Raw genomic sequence first — 24498 nt, forward strand, 5'->3', positions numbered from 1 at the left:
TTATTGGTGGCTTGCAAATCAACAGGGTAGATTACCGCCACCAACTGTTTGGGCATGGAACTGAATGAATGGATTCTGACGTTTGTTGTCAAAAATAAGCCGGAAACGTTCACCACGTGAGTAAAAATACGGATTTCCGGTAATTTCTGGAAAACTTTCATCACTGGTTTAAAAGAAAAACCATACGCTCATTTTGAATTTAGTACCAGTAGAATTAAAACACGAGATGGGAACTTTGCACATGCACACACACCAAACTTAATTTCTTAAAGAAAGAGTTATGAGCTTGAGGCCAGGTGGTGGGCCGACCCAGAGCATTACCTGACAGCATGGCCGTGATGGAGAGGACCTCGTTTGAACAGTTGAATTCACAGCTGGCGATGACCATCTTGGCCAGCTGGGGGTCCAACGGAAACTCCGCCATCATTGATCCCAGCTCTGTCAGATCACCGTCGTCGTTCAGCGCCGCCAGGTAGTTCAGCAACTCCAGCGCCCGCATCAGTGTCTCTGGAGCTGCGAAAAGACAATTGTTCCAGATGTTCCAGCATTTGACGGTAACTGCGATTAAAACAAATATGAGGTCTCCCAACAACTAGCAGGAATTTGTGAAGACAATCTTGGTCACTGTGGCGCCACCTAATGAGTTTCTGTTGAGATGTGCAATCGCACTGAGAGAATTCAAACTCGAGAGAAGAGAAACAGGAAAACAAAACAAAGCTGTGGAGAAAACACCTGAAAGCCACAAATAAACAAATGACGGGGTGTTTAGGGAATATGACATGAATCAAAATGAAGCGGCTCTCTTCACGAGATGGTCAGAGTAACTCTCGGCAGCAACGGAGCAGTCAAGTAATCATGGCAGAGCTCATTTTTCATCCTCTGCTTAGGCAATCGCAAACAACTAATGCAATTATAGGGGAACCTTCTGCTTAATGCTTCAACACAAAAGGTTTCCACTGGTTGGTGAAAAGATTCTTTTTTTCCCCTCCTCCAGATGCAATTATTGACCTTTGGCTGCCGAGAGCTGAAGCTTAATGACCAGTTGCATGTTAACTGAAAATTAGCTTCACACACTGGCTGCAGTACTCGTTCACTTTCATTTCTTTCAGGTGGTCCCGGGGGAGGGGGTGGGAGGGGGGAGGGAAAAAAAAAAAAATTCAATTTCACACAGCAGGAGGGATTTTATTTTTATAGTATTAACAAATATTGATTTGTGGCATCAAAGCTACTTTTACACAAAGTGAACACCAACTGTTTGCTGTGCTTGGAACCTGATTTGCTAAGTATTGTTAACATGATGCACCAAGTGCGAAATTCAATCTATACGCAACGCAGCTCATCAGAAAGAAAAGTATCGACTGCCTCAAAACACAAGATTCCGATATATTAACCAAGGGCCAAATCAATGAGAGGAAAGGCTAAAGGTACATTAAACCGCATTGGTTCTGAAAGGTACCTCTGTGGAAATGTCAGAAGGCAAATGAATCCTAGCCACGTCCTCGCGTAAATCGCAACCGATTTCTGTCCGATTTTCCATTTGGTTGGCTTGGCTGCCCGCAACATCGCTCCTTTGTTTAGTGAGCGAGGAGGTGTGCAGGCTCAGGGAGAAGCTGGATATCTGAGATTTCTGTCGTAAAACAAATAACCAATGTTCCGAAACATTATTGACAACCACAAACTGAACAAAGCGCTGAAATCTTTGATCATCAGTATGTGGAGAAGCATCAGGACCAAAAACACTAAACCTTGGATTTATTCCATTAAACATTTGGAGCTTTGGGCCTTTTCACAGCTGAGAGTTGAACATGAGCCGTGCTACGGTTCACGGTTGTTTATGTTTGGCTTCATACTGCAATGTTGCGTTCACGCCAATGAACTTTGCACAACATACTTGCGTCATGTTGTCATCATCCACTGTCAGCTACGTCTCCTTACGTGATGTTGACTCTGTCTCAATTTGGATTTTTTTCAACTTTGCCTACCTCTTCTGAACAAACTGTTCTTAAAACCTTCTCCCCGTGTGCTTCCCCGGCACATTTTTAACTACTTCAGTTTAATTTCTTCTTCCACCGTTTTATGATTGGCGATAACCTGCCTCAACTTCCTGAAATTACTCCAAAAAGTCCCAACTATCCAAAGAGTATTTTCTCTTTGAACCACACTGAGCTCTTTTGGTCAGACTGAATCTTGGTCCTTAAGTCCAGACTGCAGTCAGAGGCAGATTTCACACCTGCTGTTTTTGTTTGCATAAAACTGAAAAGTCTGAAGGTCCAGACCAAACCAGGTCAGTGTGGAAGCATCCCGACTTTCCAATAAATACCATTTTACCACCAACAAACCCAAAGCATAGTTGCAACTGGTATTTTGTCAATTATTCCTCAACTTTGGAAAAGCCAAGGTGCTATGTCCTGTACCGCAAAATACAGTATTTATATTTATTGGCAGCATAACTAAAAAAAGAATAAATGGCATAATTTTGTAATTCACCAAAGGGTTTATAATGTGTCAAAACTGAGAAAGATTTGTTGAACTTTGATGCACCAAATCCATAAAAACAACAACAACAAGAAAAATAAACTTTCTGTCCCTTATATAAACTACCATGGACCTGTCTGTTACCTGCTGAATACTGGCATCTGGTCTGGTCTGACACTGCTGCAAGGAATAAACTTATCATGCACAATGGAAATTAGGAGCAGGTGCGGTTAAAATTGCAGGTCTCTTGACATGAGCTTGTTTGTCTCCTTTATTAGTCTCCAAAGTCTGGTAGCCAAAGCCACTGCTTCTTGGTTTCAATGATTAACTGCGTAATCAGATAGGAGCACTGTCAACAATTTTGATGATTTTGAAAACACTGGTTGTATTTATTTACCCGAGGTGGAGGCTTTCTGTGAAAACGGCAAACATTCTGTTGTTTGCACATGCATTTTTTTTTTCCATTACAGGATGAGGAAATTTTAAAAACTGTGCACAGATGATAACTTTATTCCCAGAGGATGAAGGAACGCGAGCACTGTACACACGGTAAAACAACCATGATGCACAGAGTCAATGGAGACCAAACCTGCAAGAAAATCCACATGTGCACTCAAATGTTTCAAAGACGTTTTTAGCAAGTTGAAAATAATCATGTATCCATCCAGGCGGCTGTAAGAGTGACGATTTCATGTCAATTCAGAGTGTGTCAATAATGATCACTTGCACACAGTCTTTTCTTTTATTATTTTACTACACGTATGTGTGATAAAACTGTATGTGCTTTGTTGTTGTTCAATCACTTCACTTGGACATGTTATTTAATATTATGATTCCATAAAATAGGCTCATTTGCATTTAATTGTTGACATGTTTTGAATTCTGAACTTTAATTTCAGGGGTGCTAGTAATTCTGTCCAGGACTGCATGTGTTCCAAGTCCAGCTGCAGGAACTGGCACAGCTTCGTCAGTGTAATAAGATCTTACAGAGGAAGTGGAAGCAGACTTCATTCCACCTCCCGCGTCAGCCAGGAGGAGGATTCTGCGCGAGGTGGCTAAACTACATAAAAGTGACAATTCCCCCTTTTCCTTCAGCCCGCTGGTCCCAGTTCGATTTGGCAGACGAGCATGTTTGGATGTACTGACAGTAGCCAGTGTGTTCTGTGAGGAATGTGGTGCAGGTCAGTCACGTTTCACCGGAGGAATATAAAGGGAAGGCAATAGCCAAGGTGATAGCGCTGCTATTGATGTAACCAATTTCATTCTCAAAATGGCGTTTGCCACAGTGGACAGGGAGAGATGGTTTTAATCTCAGAGGTGAAATGAAAACTGTATTATGGGTGGGGGGGGGGGGGGGGGGGGGGGGAGGTGGCGTGTGCCACCAATGAGGCAAACCGTGCCTAATTTCTGGGAGGAGGAAACACAAACAGCCAAAGAATGAACCCATCAGTGATCGACGCTTTCTGCAAGCCACAATTATTTTGCCTTAATGTAGACCAATCGTACAAACCTCCAAATGGTCCAGCGTCATGCACAGATCTTTTCTTCAAGCCTCTCAACAGTTTGTACGCGGCACTCTGTATCTGTCAAGATCACTTTGTCTTCGCTCTAGTTTTTCCCTCAAGATCCCGAGTGGCTCAGGCAATGCAGAATTTGATATCGCACATCAAGCAACCACGCAGGCTGAAATAAATGTCTGTAGATTTCATTGCTGACTGTAAATAATTTTGGATTGATTCAGATAACAAATGGTTTGATATGAAACACATTGTGAGTGTTGTCATGCAAAATTTATGATTTCTGACATGAAAATAAATAAATATAAACAACACCGACAATGTTTTTCAAAGCCCAAAAACTGAATAGCAACTGACGCCAACCTGGTGGGTCCATGAAGTCAAAGTGTACCAGGTCGTCAATCCCCAGTTTCTTCAGCTGCAGCACCACTGAGCCCAGGTTGGACCTCAGGATCTCTGGATACGTGTTGTCCTGTCCCGGGAAGAGAAATAATTAAAAATAAATGACAGTGTTCATTATGTCCTCGTGCTTTGCTCAAATCAGCTGAACACAGAGAAAGCAGAGGCCACTCAGCACCAATTATCCTGTTCAAGTGGACAACCGGGCCTCCGCAGGTTCATTTGTCAGACGGTGGCTGTGCTGTTAGCACAGGTTAAGACGAAGGGCAGCTGCACTGTGGTTTACAACAGAACTCTGCCTAACAGCGAACCTTTGGTAACCAACAACAGCTGCTGCAAAATGTAGGAAATGTACCAGCGACACAAATGCTTAATGCACAGAAGAATAAGAGCTCTTTACACCTTGAAAAGTTGTTAACATTTCTTACCTGCATTTCTGTCTTATAAGCCTTCTCGGTGTAAAGCCGGAAGCACTTCCCAGGGCGTGTGCGTCCAGCACGGCCTGCCCTCTGCTGGGCAGATGCTTTGCTGATGGCCGTCACTAAAAGTGATTCCACTCTGATTCGTGGATTATACACCTTTTGGGGGAGGGGATGAGAAGACAAACTGAAACAAAGTGCATAAACAGACCACCACAGCGCACACAGTCTCAGATGGCTCGGCTACCGGCCGGTGAAATGTCAGAAGAATAAATAATTGGCTTTTCCATCTTTGCCGCTGTCAGGTGGCACTGCGCCATTGATCAGGGGATTCTCAGGCAGCGGAGGCAGATGATCGGCACAGATAAAGACCGGCAGGGCGTGGTGAAGGACGGGAAGCTAACCTTTTGCTTAGCAAATCCAGGATCGATTACAAACACCACGCCGTCGATGGTCAGGGATGTCTCTGCGATGTTTGTCGACACCACCACCTGCGGAAAGAGACCAGCTGGGTTAAGAAAACATCTATCCAGGGAGACCGAAGAACTGACAAGACTGCAGAATCTGCTGCTGCACTTTGCCTCAATTGTCAAACATTTAAATAAGCATACTGTACTTTTAACAGACTCCTTTGACTTAATTGTGCAACAAAGAAAAAGCTTGCAAAGTGTTTTACAACCATCTGATCAGCTTCTGCATCTACAGATGCATACTTATATTATTATACTCCCCGAAAAGACTAGTGATTAAATTAACTTTTGTTGCCAAAAAGCAAAGACTGACTGATTTTTGGGGTTTTTTTTGGGGGGGGGGGGGGGGGGGGGGGGGGGGTTATGGCTTACAAACTGTTTGTGTCCTGTCCGTATAATCACTGGTCTTCCGTCGGTCACTTGTGCAAAATGCAGTGTGTGTTGCAATGAAAGTCTAAATTGGGATTTCAGGGTCAAAGACGCACATTCAGCTAACGTAGCTCATGATTCATGCACCATATGGGACGCAGGTGTTAAGATGCTGACAGGAACCACAAAATCCAAGTCCCTCACTCCAAGTAACACATTATTAGGCGGTCGGTCCTGCGGGTCTGCACGCGTTCCAAAGGAGAGGCACAAATTGTGCAGAGTTTGACATTTAATACTTAAACCTGTCTGCATGAGCAAACGGTTGGGAATTAATTAACTGATTTCAATGGCTGCTAGCACGTTGCTACAGTTGTGATCATCAGATGATAGGCGACGTGGGAACTCATTTAAACCTGACATATTACATCATTAAATGACATTGTGCGGATATACATGGCAAGAAGGGTGGGGGAGAGAGAGAAAAGAAGAAGTCTTAGTTCTGAGATGACGGTAAACCGTCAACCTGCACCATCTCCAAATCTTCTCGCACAATTAGCCCCTGTAACACCATGTAATAAATGAGTCACATGACTGGACGCTGGTTTACAGCCGACTGACATGTCCTTGCTTAACACACGAGTGGGGCATTAGGGAAAAAAAAAAATGCCTCGCTACCCTTCAGAAATATTTTATTTGCTTAACAGCTGCCGGAACAGAAAGAAGCTGTAGGCTGAACTAAGCGTTTAATTGATGGTAGCTGTCTCGCTATGGCAGGCTTCACAGTCAAACACCAAACATTTCTCTGTAGTCTGTTGATACAGGTCCACTGAGCCAATTTTGCACACTTGATACTTCTTTTGTAGCTGTGCCGTTTTCATGCTGTGAGCTGGAGAGAGTTTTAAATCCCTACCTTTTAAACAAGGATTTGTCTGCACCCCAAGAATTCCTGTTTAGTTATTAATGTCCCGCATTCAGCGTCTGAACTCGGGCAATGCAGTTGTTGCCACTTTTCTTATTCGTGTTCACACACGGGAAAGACGGCAGCGAGCACCTGTGTCAAACTCGTCACACGGCAACGCCTTTTTATTCCTGCGTTTCTTGGACGAACAGTAACCTGCAGCTGAGTTTGTTCTGAGCGCCCTTCCACAAACAGACAGATGATGATCAAGTGTGCCAACAGGTCAAAACTGGAATGGCCAGAAAGATTAAGATGTCAACAACGGTGCAGAGGGGCCTGACGGTGGGGGTTTGGGGTGTCTCCTCCACAATAATTTTACACTCAACAAAAATATAAACGCAACATTTTTGGTTTTGCTCCCATTTTGTATGAGATGAACTCAAAGATCTAAAACTTTTTCCACATACACAATATCACCATTTCCCTCGAATATTGTTCACAAACCAGTCTAAATCTGTGATAGTGAGCACTTCTCCTTTGCTGAGATAATCCATCCCACCTCACAGGTGGGCCATATCAAGATGCTGATTAGACACCATGATTAGTGCACAGGTGTGCCTTAAAGGTGCAGTTTTATCACACAGCACAATGCCACAGATGTCGCAAGATTTGAGGGAGCGTGCAATTGGCATGCTGACAGCAGGAATGTCAACCAGAGCTGTTGCTTGTGTATTAAATGTTCATTTCTCTACCATAGGCCGTCTCCAAAGGCATTTCAGAGAATTTGGTAGTACATCCAACCAGCCTCACAACCGCAGACCACGTGTAACCACACCAGCCCAGGACCTCCACATCCAGCATGTTCACCTCCAAGATCATCTGAGACCAGCCACTCGGACAGCTGCTCAAACAATCGGTTTGCATAACCAAAGAATGTCTGCACAAACTGTCAGAAACCGTCTCAGGGAAGCTCATCTGCATGCTCGTCGTCCTCATCTCGGTCTCGACCTGACTCCAGTTCGTCGTCGTAACCGACTTGAGTGGGCAAATGCTCACATTCGCTGGCGTTTGGCACGTTGGAGAGGTGTTCTCTTCATGGATGAATCCTGGTTCACACTGTTCAGGGCAGATGGCAGACAGCGTGTGTGGTGTCATGTGGGTGAGCAGTTTTCTGATGTCAATGCTGTGGATCGAGTGGCCCATGGTGGCGGTGGGGTTATGGTATGGGCAGGCGCCTTTTATGGACGAAGAACACAGGTGCATTTTATTGATGGCATTTTGAATGCACAGAGATACCGTGACGAGATCCTGAGGCTCACTGTTGTGCCATACATCCAAGAACATCACCTCATGTTGCAGTAGGATAATGCACGACCCCATGTTGCAAGAATCTGTACACAATTCTTGGAAGCTGAAAATGTCCCAGTTCTTGCATGGCCGGCATACTCACCGGACATGTCACCCATTGAGCATGTTTGGGATGCTCTGGACCGGCGTATACGACAGCGTGTACCAGTTCCTGCCAATATCCAGCAACTTCGCACAGCCATTGAAGAGGAGTGGACCAACATTCCACAGGCCACAACTGACAACCTGATCAACTCTATGCGAAGGAGATGTGTTGTACTGCATGAGGCAAATGGTGGTCACACCAGATACTGACTGGTATCCCCCCCAATAAAACAAAACTGCACCTTTCAGAGTGGCCTTTTATTGTGGACAGTCTAAGGCACACCTGCGCACTAATCATGGTGTCTAATCAGCATCTTGATATGGCCCACCTGTGAGGTGGGATGGATTATCTCAGCAAAGGAGAAGTGCTCACTATCACAGATTTAGACTGGTTTGTGAACAATATTTGAGGGAAATGGTGATATTGTGTATGTGGAAAAAGTTTTAGATCTTTGAGTTCATCTCATACAAAATGGGAGCAAAACCAAAAGTGTTGCGTTTATATTTTTGTTGAGTGTATAAGATAGGAGATTCTTGGAGCAACTCTGGGCATATCTGAGGACAAATTTGAGAGTAAAAACTACATTTTTGGGGCACTTTTTTGTTTTGTTTTTTTAAATAACTGGAGGACATGAACAAACTGAACAACCAGTGAATATAGGTAACATTTTAAAACATGGCATACATATGTTCTCACAACTAATCAGGGTATTCAAAAAAAAAAAAACAATATATGAAACGAGTTTGTATTTGCTGAAATAGCACCGATTCAATACATCATACAACCAGTAAAAAGAACAACGCAATCAAAAAGTGCACAAACTTGTTTTCCAATTGCTATATGTAGTAATTTTTAACCAGCTGATCACTATCAAGACCTCAAGAAAAATTCATTATGTCAATAGGGCTGCACATTGTACACAGTCAACATGTGAGGATTCTACCGCTTCTTCCTCTACATGTCATTTATTTTTCCTGCGGCTGTCCGACGGTTCATTCTGGCTTTCTAATTGGTCAAGAAGTTCAGCAAGTGGAGAAAGGACTAACACAGTGCAGCTCCAGGACTTCAAGAAATGAACAGTGGACTCTTTCCGTCTCTCGCTCTCTCTCACTCGCTCACTCTCTGTCTGCGGGGAGATGTGGGGGAGCATGACGTCATGTTTTCAAACCGCCAAACTCTGCTCAAATGCCGTATATTTCTCTGTAAACTGGGAAAATCCTTCTGCTCGGCGCAGAAATCTGTGGAACGTGACGTAATCTGTCCATTAGCGCCCAACTCCATGGGAGACGCATTTGCCAACGGAGAAACCATTTAAATAATCCTTTTTCTCTCTCCGTCAGAGTGCGACTTGGGCCAACAGATTTGCTATGATTCAATTGCAAACAGCGAATAGACATATTGATTTTGGTGGATTTTTTTTATTTGATTACAGCTCACCTCCTCAGGGTTCATGTTGTTTTCGGTAAATGCACGTGTTGCTTGATCGCTCGCTGTGAAAAGGACACACCAGTAACTGCCATCTACGGGTTTGGTGTCTCCTCATGCTGCAAAACATGACAGGCACAAAGTCCCAGCAACACACCAAACATACGGAATGCTTCCTTGAAGAAGAACAAAAAAAGCTGAAGTTCCTGACGCCCTACGTGTTGGGACAGTCGGTTTTCCGGCAGATGCTACACATGACGTCATCTCACATTTCAACATCACGTGGCTGGCCTCATTGACTGCATTGATTCTGAAGGATTAGCCGCGTTCGGACCATTACACTGAACACGGCCTGGCTCCTTCCAGTCTGTTGCTGTAGTGGATAATCCTTGCTTTTTCATCAGTAATATCATTAGAGCATCATCTCTGCATGTTATTTCTGGGCTATTACCTGCAGGAGAGCGAGTACTACAGCTAACGCGAGCCATTTTTCACTTTCCTTGCCGGGACACACAGCCTTGTTGACAAATAAAGCCTCCCCTGACTGGAGGAGAGGAGGACGTGCCTTGAGCGGTCTGGACGCAACCACATTAAAAGCTCATTGAAATGGATACGCGGAGGAATTGCGAGTGACATTTGAGGGAGTGCTTCAAACGTGACAATACTAAAAACAAGCCCAGCACTCGTATCGGCACATTTGTTAATAACTATGACAAGCTAGAAAGCAAAGTGAGATTATAGCCATCGTAATTAGTCAATTGCCGCCTTGGTTCTAAATGATTAAATTGTTCAAAAGTGGAAGATCAGTGGCTTTCCTGGAGAAATAGAGCAATGACAAGCTAGTACTTTATGTTAATTGAGGGGTGCCTAATGCAGTCGTTAGCATGCGTAGCAGCAGTCACGGCGAACCTTAATTCTTTTTCACTACTTCCTCTTGGGCTGGCCTGGATGACATCTCCACATTTTTCACTTGATAAGTCGCTCAGTTAGTAACAGAGGAGAAGCACATTAACATCGAGCACAGCAACTTTAGACGCAGCGTGTATGAATTCGACAAACTGGAGCTGGGGCACCCCGGCTGTGCCATTCTGACACCAAAACTGGAGCGGAAGACCACATGCCAGATGTCAACCTTTGATTCTGCCTTCAAGAGAAACCTCCACTGCACTATTGCTTTTTCAACTGCTAACGTTGAGTTTAAGTGACATAAATAAATCCTTGACAGTCAGAGGCCCACAACCTACTGCTGGGTCTGAACGACAACTTTGCTTCATTTAAAAAAAAAAAAAAAAAAAAAAAGTTAAGAGAATGAGTCAAGACTTCCAAATGTCCAACAGCCAAGCTTTGAACTCACAAAAATTTGCAAAAACAAACTGTTTACTCTGTCCACGTTCCTTTTTCCATCTTTTTTTATTTTGCCTGTGTTGTACTGCACATTTTTTTTAGATATACCTAATTGTAGCATTCTACAAGGATCACTCTGCTACACCTGCCCAGTGCAGGATAAAGGGTCTGGCCGGGGCAACGGATCTCCAGATCTTCATGTGTACTTGGTTCAATACACCAGCTCCACCTACAGGTGCTCCATCATCTATTTCTCCACACAGTCATACACTGTATCCTCATTTCTGCATGCGAGCTTTACATCACCCAGTCCCTGTCCTTTCCAAATCAAAAAATAACCAAATGGGCCATGCCTCAGTTTTGGAAGGGCTCCTTTTGAACTGAGGGACAGCTTGGGTCGTGCTGCCTGAAGATGACTGGAAAAAAAGGCAATACATCTGTTGCGGTCGCTGACATCAAGGAGTTCAAGAAGCTCTCCCTTCATGTATTGTTTGGGTGGTACATGCAAGAAACGTACATATAGAGGGTTATTCCCTTATTTGTATCGATGGCCGCCATTCTAGCCATGTTTCCTCCATGAAGGTGCAGGACTTGCAGGTGGGACGTGACTGCACGAAGGCGCACTGCATGCACTTCCGCTATTCACTGATACATCTGGTGGTTGGCAAACTCCTGTTTTTAGATAGCCGACTGTGCTCACCGTAAATGCGTGCAGAATGCAGTGACAGGCTAACCAATACCATATTCTCTATAGAACACATCAGTTGTAAATATAAAGAAATAATACTGATCCAAATGCATCACATAAAGCTTTGTCAGTAAACCAGACAGATTTAATTAGAGTTCTAAAAAGTAATTGATACCACTCTAAAATGCACATTCATTCAGTTTTTCCCTCACACAAAAATTCAATGACTAACTTGTTAAAAACACATCTGAAAAGGACCAATGTGTTTACCTGACAGCCAGTAAATATTTACACTGCTCATGTGTCAGCCTGATCAGCTTCAATTAGAGCAACTGCAGCACTGACTCACCGTCATCATCTCCTGTCACATGCTGGCGATGAACGTTTGCACATTCAGTGGCAACAGTGATATTCTGATATTCTGTCAGATCTCTGGCCAACAGCATGGCAGCGCAGGTGGTAACACTACATTAGCGATGTGCCCATCTCAACAGAAATGCTCACACAAGAGGAGCCGTCTCATGTCTGAGTCCATCCATTTGGGCAGCGCAACTCAAGAAGACTGCACTCTGATTTCTTTTAAAGTGCACTTTTGGGTCATATTGTGAAATATGCACCTTCCATGTGGCTCCATAAAACAGAATTTTTTTTGGCCTCCTCTCTGAGCACAGCAGCACGGCCTGCGCAAATGCAGCAGAGAGATGAAAACAACTGAGGATGCAGGACTTTCCTCTGGCTCAGAGGGTGTGAGTAATACCCCAGTTATAATTTGGAGCAGAGAATCGCATGCTGACAGAAGCAGCATATGTTGTGTGAGTCAGTTCTGAGCTAAAGCTGAGGAAGGCAAAAACAAGTTTCTAAGTCTTTTGCTTCCGGCTCTCTTCTTTTGCCCATCTTATCCTCCATCTGGCCTTTTCAGCATCAACCACACTCTGAACGTCCTGTATTTTATATTTATTTTGGAAACACAGCAGCCATACCTTCCTTCCGATGGCACCGTTTGGTTTATTGGGCGGCGGCGGCTCGAAGATCCTTTGCTGTTGTTGTGGCGGCAGTGTGGAGTACAGCGGGATGATTTTGATATCACCAACTTCAGGCCCGAGATCATCGACCTCTCTCTTGATTCGCTTGCAGGCCTCATCAATTTCCTGAAAAAGGAAAGAAAAACAATTAATGCAGTAAAAAAATAAAAACTAAACAGGCTCCAAACACCTGCACAGACAATGTGGTTAATCTGGAGAAGAGAGGTGGCCAGAGAAACCTCGGCTGCCTGCTACAGCACATTTGTTCTAACTATCACGCCATCTGACGGAGGAAATTAAACCTGGACTGCAGTATGCTTTCCTGAGCTCCCTGTGGCTCTGTTGTCAAATGCAGCAATCATGAAAAACACGGACATGAGAGAGCACGCGCACAGAGGCGGGGAGCGCGAGACAGACTCAAACAGGGTTCATTATTCCACTGTGCAGCATTGTAGAAGGGAATGGGAGATGAGACTGCAGCAATGATGCATAACCAGCTGCAAATCACAGCAGATCAGTTTAGTGAAGCTGAACATTCTAGAGCCGGTGGGTTGGCAGACTGACAGAGGAGCCAAGCAAGGAGCCACGCGCACGCACACACAGGCACCACAGCAAACATAGGGCATGGCTTGTTTTGAAAACAAGGAATGCAATCTTATTAACTGTGCAAAATATGCTTCCATGTTGTATTGACATCACCCTATATGCAGGCTCACATGCACACACACAATTTAATCATATTCAGTTTTACACATTTTCTGGCACGGACGCAGAAAACACACCACAGCTCTCATGTGAAAGAAAGGCTGATTTCTTTGTTGTCCCAACAACAATCATTAAATTGTCATGAAGTCACCACCCCACAGCTTGTGCTGTTGCACCACCTGCAGGCCAATGGGAACCATGCATCAGAATTTCAAAATGAGGAGACGCTCGACAGAACAACATACTATTTCATACTGACTGGACTGAAAACCGTTGAGAAATTAATCTTTTTTCTAAACATGTACTGTAGCTTGAAGCCAGTGAAACAAGCCTTAACACAAGTAAGCACCGCCAGGATATTTACTCATTTTCTTCCTGGATTGCAATTGTGCGACTTCCCGCGTTTGTCCCCTTGTTAATCGCATTCAAACGCTGCTGATGGCCATGTGCCCCTTAATCAACACACTGACAAGTGGAAAACGCTAAATCTGAATAGATTGGTAAAATTAGCCGGTGTATTAATAGCCTATCAAGCCTCTGGATGCAGCAGCAGCTGCTGTCGGGTGGGTGGGGACCTCGTTGCCAAAGCGCTTGAAGCAAGCTGGCTGCGAGTCCCTCTGGGACACAACAGTGTGTGTGTGTGTGTGTGTAGACTTGTGTTGGGAACCTGTCCGCCAGCACTTCCTGCAAGCCCAGAAGCAAGAATCCAGAGCCAAGCTAATAACCGACACATTTAGGCACTCGTTTTGACGTGCAAACAACCCACCACCACCCGCCAAACCCCACATTTTTGATCTTCGCAGCTCAGGGGGAAGCTTAAACATTATGACTTATCTTTGCTCAACAGCTGCGACAAGTTTCAGCTTTCTTCTTGAGATATGGTGCTTCAGCTGCATTCAGTTATGAATGCAAAATATCTCCTGAAAAGTCAAATCTAGCAAAGGGAGGAAAAGAGTCCTGCAAAATTTGCTTCAGCTGGTTATAAAGAAAGTCAGATGAGAAGAGTTTGTTTTGCTTCCGAACTATTAGTTGACATCAAAGTTGGTGGGGAGACTGAAGACGTTAAGAAGTGCATCCTTTGAACACCCATCTCTGCCAGAACTACCACAAATTAACTTCTTTATACAATTAAGACAGTGTTGCTAATGAACTCGCCATGACAGAGCCCCGAGTAATGCATGGTGCAGGGGTGCGGAATATAAAGCAATACTTTACATCCAACGGAAAGAAAAATATCAAATGCACAGCACTTTCTCTGCATCCTCATAATTCCCACATTCTTACCATTAACAAGGTTGCGATTGGACGCATTGACCTGCTTAGCTAATTGATATGCATACTGACAGTTCTTCTCTACCCATGTTTGAAGTTTGGTTATTTGAGATCGAGGAGCTTTTGAGATGTGTAATGAAGAGAACCAAGGACATACGGTGCATCCAGAAAGAATTTCTAATGTTACAGTCTTACTCCAAAATGGATGAAATTCATTTTTTCCCCTCAAAATTGTAGACACAATACCCCATAATGACAATGTGAAAAATTTGTTTGATTTTTAGGAATTTATTAAGAATAATAATAAAAAAAAAACAAACAAACAAAAAAAAAAACTAAGAAATCATATGAACCCAAATATTCCCAGCCTTTGCCATGAAGTTCAAAATTGAGCTCAGGTGCATCCTGTTTCCACTGATCATCCTTGAGATGTTTCTACAACTTAATTTGGGTCCACCTGGGGTAAATTCAGTTGATTGGACATGATTTGGAAAGACACACACCTGTCTACATATAAGGTCCCAGAGTTGACAGTGCATGTCAGAGTACAAACCAAACATGAAGTCAAAGGAATCGTCGGTAGACCTGAGAGACAGGACTGTCTCAAGGCACAAATCTGGGAAGGGTACAGAAACATTTTTTACTGCTTTGAAGGTCTCAATGAGCACAGTGGCCTCCATCATCCGTAAATAGAAGTTCAGATCCACCAGGACTCTTCTTAGAGCTGGGTGCCCGTCAAAAGTGAGCAATCGGAGAGAAGGGCCTTAGTCGGGGAGGTGACCAAGAACCCGATGGTCACTCTGTCAGAGCTCCAGCATTCCTCTGTGGAAAGAGGGGAAACTTCGAGAAGGACAATCATCTCTGCAGCAATCCACAAATCAGGTCTGTATGATAGAGTGGGTAGACGGAAGCCACTTCTTAGTAAAAGGCACATGACAGCCCACCTGGAGTTTGACAAAAAAAACACCTGAAGAACTCTCAGACCATGAGAAACAAAATTCTCTGGTCTGATGAGACAAGATTGAACTCTTTGGTCTTTGGCATCATGTTTGGAGGAAACCAGGCACCATCAATACCGTGAAGCATAGTGGTGGCAGCATCATGCTGTGGGGATGTTTTTCAATGGTAGGAACTGGGAAGGATTGAGGTAAAGATCAATGCAGCAATGTACAGAGACATCCTGGATGAAAACCTGCCCCAGAGCGCTCTTGACCTCAGAGTGAGGGAAGGTTCATCTTTCAGCAGGACAATGACCCTAAGCACACACCCAAGATATCAAAGGAGTGGCTTCAGGACAAATCTGTCAATGTCCTTGAGTGGCCCAGCCAGAGCCCAGACCTGAATCTGACTGAACATCTCTGGAGAGAACAGAAAATGGCTGTGCACCGACGCTCCCCATCCAACCTGATGGAGCGTGAGAGGTGCTGCAAAAAGGAATGGACAAAGCTGCCTAAAGATAGGTGTGCCAAGCTTGCAGCATCATATTCAAGAAGACTTGAGGCTGTAATTGCTGCCAAAGGGGCATCAACAAAGCACTGAGCAAAGGGTGTGAATACTTACATGTGATTTCTTAGTTTTTATTTTTAATAAATTTGCAAAAAATTTCATAACTGTTTTCACGTTGTCATTATGGGGTGGTATGAGTAGAATTTTGAGGGAGAAAAAAATACATTTACAACCCCAATTCCAATGAAGTTGGGACATTGTGTAAAATGTAAATAAAAACAGAATACAGTGATTTCCAAATCCTCTTCAACTGAGAACACAACAAAGACAAGATATTTAATGTTCAAACAGATATACTTTGTTGTTTTTGGGCAAATATTTGCTCATTTTGAAATGGATCTCTGCAATACGTTTCAAAAAAGTTGGGACGGGGCAACAAAATACTAGGAAAGTTGATAAATGTTCAAAGAACACCTAATTGGAAACAGGTGAGTGTCATGATTGGGTATAAAAGGAGCATCCCCAAAAGGCTCAGCCATTCACAAGCAAAGATGGGTAAGGATCACCACTTTGTTAACTCCATGAAAAAAAAATAGTCCAACAGTTTAAGAACAATGTGTCTCAACGTTCAATTACAAGGAATTTAGGGATTCCATCATCTACAGTTCATAATATAATCAGAAGATTCAGAGAATCTGGAGAACTTTCTGCATGTAAGCGGCAAGGCCGAAAACCAACATTGAATGCCCGTGACCTTCGATCCCTCAGGCGGCACTGCATTAAAAACCAACATCACTGTGTAAAGGATCTTACCGCGTGGGCTCAGGAACACTTCAGAAAACCACTGTCAGTTAACACAGTTCGTCGCTACAAGTGCAAGTTAAAACTCTACCATGCAAAGCGAAAGCCATACATCAACAACATCTAGAAACGCCGCCTTCTCTGCACCCGAGCTCATTTGAAATGGACAGGTGCAAAGTGGAAAAGTGTGCTGAGGTCCGATGAGTCCATATTTCAAATTGTTTTGGAAATCATGGACACTGTGTCCTCTGGACAAGGAAAAAGTCCATCCAGATTGTTACCAGCGCAAAGTTCAAAAGCCAGCATTTGTGATGGTATGGGGGTGTGTTAGTGCCCATGGCATGTACAACTTACACGTCTGTGATGGCACCAACAATTCTGAAAGGTACATCCAGGTTTTGGAGCAACACATGTTGCCATCCAAGCAACGTCTTTTTCAGGGACGTCCCTGCTTATTTCAACAAGACAATGCTAAGCCACATTCTGCATGTGTTACAATAGCGTGGCTTTGTTGTTGAAGAGTGTGGGTACAAGACTGGCCTGCCTGTAGTCCAGACCTGTCGCCCATTGAAAAAGTGTGGCGCACTATGAAGCGCAAAATATGACAGAGACCACGGACTGTTGAACAACTGAAGTTGTACATCAAGCAAGAATGGGAAAGAATTCCACCTACAAAGCTTCAACAATTAGTGTCCTCGGTTCCCAAATGCTTATTGAGTGTTGTTAGAAGGAAAGGTGATGTAACACAGTGGTAGATGTAACACAGTGGTAAACATACCACTGTCCCAGCCTTTTTGAAATATGTTGCAGGCATCCATTTCAAAATGAGCAAATACTTGCACAAAAACAATAACGTTTGTCAGTATGAACATTAAATATCTTGTCTTTGTGGTGTATTCAAGTGAATATAGGTTGAAGAGGATTAGCAAATCATTGTATTCTGTTTTTATTGACATTTTTCACAACGTCCCAACTTCATTGGAATTGGGGTTGTACTCCATTTTGGAATAATGCTGGAACATAACAAAATGCGGAAAAAGTGAAGCACTGTGAATACTTTCTGGATACACTGTACATAAAGACTGGGTCCAGTCACACAAACCCTGCAGGACATGTCGACATGACCAATTACTAGCACTTGAAGGACGCACAGTACCCTCTGTGACTTAACCCTCTTTCCAAGAACCTGCACAGTGATCGCAATTTAGTAAATAAAAACAGACATCAGTTTTCAAACAGACAGTGATGTGTCAAGGGAGGAAAGTCACTGAAAATGACCTGTTAGGCAACCTGTTAGTTTACGTTCTTTAGTACCACTCACACAACAGCAGTGAAAACACAGTCTATCAGATTAGTCGTCAACTATCTGCGCTGAATTTAAACTCGTATTTTCTCTGTTTCAACTTCAATAAATCAAGTTGTCTGCAACAACTGAGTCAGTGTAAAAACGACGATGGCAAACAGGGTGACCATTTGGTCTCGCTTTTGACTACATTTCCTTGTGTTGTATGTTAACAAATCTGTGCATAAATTTATTATTTTGAGCACGAACGCTGCACCGAGAACCTTCACAGACATACTCATAAGAACTACAATGAACCAAAAAGGTTTCATATCTGCGCACACAATCTGTAAAATTTTTCCAGCTCCACATTGACACCATTTTCCACAAAGACATACTGTCTGGTTATGAACTGAGTGCTGACTCAATGCCAGTCTTCCTGAATGGTATATAGAGTGGCATTTAAGGCCCCAAATTCTTTTTTTTTTTTTTTTTTTTTAAATACCAATAATAACAGACTGTATTTTAACAGGCTGTCATCAAAAAGAGTTACTTTCCACTTTTCGATTTTTAAACAAAAGTCAGGAACAACAGGTTCTTTCCTGAATTTTTTATTTCAAAACCAAAGCATTGGCTGTCAATTAAATCCACCTCACAAGCACTGGAGCATGGATAGTACAGGTAATAACCCTTCAAGATGTTCACTTTTTATCCTAGAGTTAGCGTAACCCAGTAGCCAGTGTCTTGGACCTATGTAGTCATACCTCTTGTCCAGTGAGAAAAAGCAGAACGTCCCCTTCATCCTCCTCACACATGTGGATTTGGATTACAGTACGGATGGCTGCTTCCAGGTAGTCCCTCTCCGGCTCTGGTGTGTAAAATATCTCCACTGGGTGAGTACGTCCGGGGATGGTTAGCAGCGGACAGCTGTCAAAGTACACCTGGAACTTCCCAGCATCAAGGGTGGCACTCATGACAATAACCTGAGCAGTAAAGAGGACAGGAGAAAAATGTGGAAATCTTCCAAGAGTGTAAACAAAGCATTTGAGTTAAAGTAGCAGGGTCTATGGAGGCTTATTGAATCATGGAGGTCAGCTGAAGTGACTTTTAGGGGAGACAAAAGGACACACACACCAAGTAGATGATGGGGCCGCCAAACACAAAAGGACAAAAGATGAGTGCATAAAGCTTTATTGAATAGATCACACGTTGGATTAGAATTTAGGATGAGGGCACTGGAGCAAATCCAAGATCGTATCTGTACTGTAGAACTTGGCATTCAACTCAGAGTCACTGACCTACACAGAGCGGTGGCAGTCTTTGCTCGGAATGTTTGGGACACAGCGTTCTCTCCAGAGCTATTAGATCAAGTGCATTATGATTCTGATGGGAAGCACATCTCCCATTTTCAATCGCAAACATTTTAAGGGGCCAGCGTCTCAGCAATTCACTTTACGCTTCGTGAGGCATCATAATGGCTCTTAAGGCAAAATAAACTTTCAGATTTGGTTGCGGATGGGAATGGAGCAGACAGGGCGTGGATGGATGATCAGTCACAACAACCTCGACCTCATTTAACAATCCAACAACAATATAACCTCTGATTTCACACTGACAAACAACTAGTCATTATCCATCTGCTTTATGAGAATTATGTCTGGCACATTTTGCCAGTACAACGTATGCCTGCGTCCATTATTCTGACACTTTACTGCTCGGGTCCTGGCTGATTGGTTTAAAATGTGGCCAACTTTAAGGGGAAAGCTTTACAGCTACTGGTGCACTTCTGAAGCCAACAACATTTCTCTTTCCATAAAAGAAGTACGGCAGTCAGACACAGCTCAGTATTTAGTGGTGTTCTTTCTAAGTGTTCCAACACAAGCTTGAACCAGTACCCAACAGATGGAAGACCTTTACCTTGAGGTCAGGCCTCTGGCGGACCACCTCCTTGAGGACACCCATGAGAATGTCGGTGGCTAGCGTGCGCTCATGAGCCTCGTCCAGGATAATGACACCGTAATGCTCCAGTAAGGGATCATTCATAGCTTCCCGCAACAACATCCCGTCTGTCATGTACCTGAGTTGCAAAACAGATGCAGGCTAGTGGGAAACTGACAGTTGCAAAAACACCAAGCACACTTCAGAAGAAAAACTCAAAGGATAAAAACAAGAGTTAAACCATCTTACTTGAGTACAGTCTTGGCGGAGCTGCAGTCCTCAAACCGGATGGAGTAGCCCACCTCTTGGCCCAACATGACATCCATCTCATCAGCCACCCTTTGAGCAACACTCATAGCTGCCACCCTCCTGGGCTGGGTGCACGCCACCGCTCGCTTCGGTCCCGGCAATGCCCGTACCATGTCCACGCACCACTGAGGTATCTGAAAAATACCAGGAAGACTTTGTTTAAAACAAACAAAATGTTTTTGTTTTTTTTGAAAGGCTGCTCCAAGTCACTTTCATGACAGATTCCCTTTTTTTTTTTTAATCCAAACCCAAGAAGAAAGCTAAATTTTCAGTTCATTTGACAGCAACCAAAATGAGTTTTCCATTGCTTTAATGCTCTTTAACGCTTAACTTTAAATGTTTCAAGACATTTAAATTAGGTTGTCAGTGGTGGAGAACATTTTGTTGGCATATTTGAAATGTTTTCTTAAAAAAAATAATAATAATAATAATTATACCATTTATCACAGCCAAAAATTGTACAAATATAAATTGTTGGGTTTGACACGTAGCATTTGTCACCAATAGTTTGCTTGATTCAGATTTTTTAAGCTTACCCTCCCGGCCCCTTGATTTCAAAGACAGCAGAACAATGAGACTTAAAACCTACAAAGAAGCAGCACATGCCCTCTAACCTGTGTAGTCTTTCCAGATCCTGTCTCTCCAACCAGCACAAAAGACTGGCAACGCATGAGGATCTCAGTGAAGCTCTCCCTGTACTCCCAGACAGGCAGTTGCAGGCGCTTATTAAGGATCTCATAGTAGCGCGGTGTGTGAGGAAGGTTGGTGAATGGGCTGATCTGTTGCTGGATGTGAGTTATCTTTGGAAGGCCTCCTGCGCCTGCAACAGGGTTGACGGACAAGCCAGAAGACGACTTTGTATCCCTCTCTCTGTCACGGTCTCTATCCCGCTCACGTTCCCTGTCCCTCGACCGTTCATCGCGATCTCTGTCCCGGTCACGCCTGTGACAAGAACATCCAAGAGGATAAAATATGATGTAGAAACAAATTTAAAAGGCCCAGCGTGCATGCACATGCTACAAAATTAGTACAGCTTCAAAATGTTCAGTTGAACCACACAACAGAACAAAAAAAAGCTGGTTTGTGGAAAAAATGCACAAATATTAGGCAATGTCAAGTTATTCTCTTAAAATCAAATGCAAAAGTTACAACCTAATAAAATGTAGCATGCAAAGGTCAAAGCAAAAAAAGAAAAAAAAATGAAAAAATGATAACACAGCACAGCAGTCAAAGATGTATTTTTGTTTCCTCCTTTCAGAAAATAATGTTCCGCCTTTGAATATGACTGGATCATTTTTAAATTCTGACCTCTGTGCAACCCCTGACCCCCTACCTGGATAAAGCAATCAATCACTCTGGGAAGTAAGGATGTGCTGTTTTCTATTTTCTCCACTACACTGGAAGAATTTCTCCCCCACAATATTAATTTGTCATCTTGTGGCATCAACAATGCATAAGTTATGTTTGCATATATGCAAAAGTCATAAATGTCACATTTTCCGGATGCACTGAGTATTCACAGTTCTTCATTTTTTCCCCACATATTATGTTACAGCCTTATTCCAAAATGGATAAAATTATTTTTCCCCTCAAAATTCTACACACAAAACCCCATAATGACAATGTGAAAAAAGCTTTTTTTTTTTTTAAAGATTGGTAAATGGACTGCACTGATATAGTGTTTTTCCATCTGCATCAGGCACACAAAGTGCTTTACAATAATGCCTCAGTCACCCCGATGTGAGGGTGCTGCTAAACAAGGTACTCACTACACACCGGGAGCAACTCGGGGATTAAGGACCTTGCCCTTTCAGGCTGGGATTTCAACCGAGGATCTTGTGGTCTCAAGCCAATGCTGAACCACTAGACCACCATCTCCCCTGTTTATATGCACTGACCTCTGAAGTTACCCAGCAGCCACTGTTGCGCTGAAAACATGAAACTGGCTTATTTTGATGATGGGAAGAAACTGGGAATGCCCAGAGGAAATCCAAGTAGACACGGGGAGAACATGCAAACTGCACACAGAATGGAACTGGCCAATGGTGGACTCTAACCACAGACCTTACTACCACTTAGCCACTGCACTGCCCTAGAATTATATTGCAATATACTTTTAAGTGTACATTATCCATCCATCTGTACTAGGAAGGAGTCATACATTTTTGTGTAGGCTGTGGTGTCTTGACACTGGATTGTCAGTGTTGTTTTTGCACCTTTGTCAATGTCAAATTTATTTATATAGCACATTTAATACAGAAATATTGCCCAAAGTGCTACACACACCCAAAAGATAATAGTAATAATAAAAAACATAACATGAACAAAATGACTAAGAAGATGATCACAACCAAATCAGAAATCGACTAGCTTGAGTCAAAGGCCAGAGCAAGCGAGTTTTTAACAAACTTGAAGATGTTTAAAGACGGGGCCATACGAACATTCAAAGCAAGCCCGTTCCAGAGTCTCGGAGCCGCCACTGAAAACGCACAGTCTCCCCTGGCTTTCAGCCAGCATCTCGGCACTTCCAGAGTCAGGTGATTGGCCGATCTCATAGTTTGACCTGGAGCATGAACCGACAGAAGCTCGGAGAGGTAGGAGGGAGCCAATCCATTTAAACATCTAAAAACCACAACACAACACTTAAAATAAATCCTGTAACTGACTGGAAGCCAGTGCAGAGAGAGGCCAGTGAAGGAGTTACGTGGTCCCGCTTTCTGGTGCCTGTAAGCAACCGCACTGCAGCATTTTGCACCAATTGCAGACGATGAATGGACGTATAATCTCACCCACAGTACAGGGGGCTCGATACTGCAAGTCCGCTTGGCTCATGGACTGGAATGGAACAGTTGACTTCTTGAGTGTCACGCCAGACTTATCAAGTCAATAATCTGCAGATAGATGACACTGAATTCCACTCATAATTATCCTTGCAAAAAAAAAAAAAAAAAAAATCTACCTGCCATCGACATCAAATGCCATCATCCGGTCTGCTCCCAGATGGAAGCAGAACTGCACCTGCACATACTTGGAGAAGTTCTCAAGTTCTCAAATTCCTACAGATGCGTTTATGCAAAATAGTGGCTGCTGTCAAGTGACCACATTTACAGCAGTCGTGACCAATTACGTTTTCCACAACTGACGAAAAAAATCTAAACTAACTAACCTAAACACTGGGGGGAAAGCATCAAGTGTAACACCACTTCCAGCAGTACTCACACTTAAATCACACCTTCCAGATACTTAAGATAGCCACTCATTTGTATAAAGGCTCAAGTGTACTCCTTTTTGAAACAATATGAGCATTTCAACTAGCATGTAGCATTAGCCACGTGCTGACCACACGAAAACCACTGTGACATGAGCTTCACTGAGCAGGTTAGCCCCTCAAAAAAAAAAAAAAAAAAAGTTGCTGAAAAGAGGGATTTCACACACAAAAACTGACGTTTGCAGCTGAGAGGATTTTTCGCCGAGCCAAGCGTCAGCTAGCCAGTTAGCATTGGGATAACAACAAACTGCTTACAAAAGGGACGCACGGGCTTAGCGTTTTATTTGCACATACCCATCATAGGACGATCTCTTTTTAGCCGACGTATAGTCGTCGCCTAAATCTAAACGATGTCGTTTGGACATCTCGCTACCAGAACTGGTGCTAACAAAAACGAGCAAAAAGGAAGAAGCAGATTCCACCAGCAAAATGGCTACCGGAAGCGCTTACCTCATCATTATCCTCGACAGAACAAGTCGGAAGGAAGCGGCGTTAACTGCAGACTCCACTTAGCGAAGAAAAATCTCGTCTTTGCTGCACCCCACGCATTATATTTACAAATTCTGCATTTAAAATGCAGATGCCTCACTATGGAGTCAGGACGATGCGGGTGCTGAGCATCTCTCTCTCGTTCACACACTACAGGCGGGCGCCGCCCCCTGCAGGCCAAAGCTTGCAGTGTCACACTGCGGTATTCCACGAGGAAACATGGCGTCTGAAAAGATTGTTGCCGTAGCGACACTGATTTGTACACTCAACAAAAATATAAACGCAACACTTTTGGTTTTGCTCCCATTTTGTATGAGATGAACTCAAAGATCTAAAACTTTTTCCACATACACAATATCACCATTTCCCTCAAATATTGTTCATAAACCAGTCTAAATCTGTGATAGTGAGCACTTCTCCTTTGCTGAGATAATCCATCCCACCTCACAGGTGTGCCATATCAAGATGCTGATTAGACACCATGATTAGTGCACAGGTGTGCCTTAGAC

At 43.4% G+C, this 24498-nt stretch overlaps 1 protein-coding gene across 2 annotated transcripts in view; it reads right to left on the bottom strand.

The window, feature by feature from the left end:
• Positions 1-24130, bottom strand: part of dhx15 (DEAH (Asp-Glu-Ala-His) box helicase 15) — a 30627-nt gene extending 6497 nt beyond the window's left edge. The window contains exons 1-10 of one of the 2 annotated variants that reach the window (XM_034164201.1): positions 23795-23865; positions 20847-21174; positions 20173-20366; positions 19903-20062; positions 18750-18968; positions 12438-12605; positions 5215-5301; positions 4820-4969; positions 4356-4464; positions 322-513 (exon numbers count right to left, since the gene is read on the bottom strand). In XM_034164201.1, coding sequence (XP_034020092.1) covers positions 322-513; positions 4356-4464; positions 4820-4969; positions 5215-5301; positions 12438-12605; positions 18750-18968; positions 19903-20062; positions 20173-20366; positions 20847-21174; positions 23795-23865 — 1678 coding nt within the window. Of the gene's footprint in view, positions 1-321; positions 514-4355; positions 4465-4819; positions 4970-5214; positions 5302-12437; positions 12606-18749; positions 18969-19902; positions 20063-20172; positions 20367-20846; positions 21175-23794; positions 23866-23950 lie in introns of those variants that run through there. The other variant, XM_034164202.1, reaches the window with a different exon arrangement.
• Between the last annotated feature and the right edge of the window lie 368 nt (positions 24131-24498).

This window comes from Thalassophryne amazonica, chromosome 23 (genome assembly GCF_902500255.1).
Source record: "Thalassophryne amazonica chromosome 23, fThaAma1.1, whole genome shotgun sequence".
NCBI classification, from domain to species: Eukaryota; Metazoa; Chordata; class Actinopteri; order Batrachoidiformes; family Batrachoididae; genus Thalassophryne; species Thalassophryne amazonica.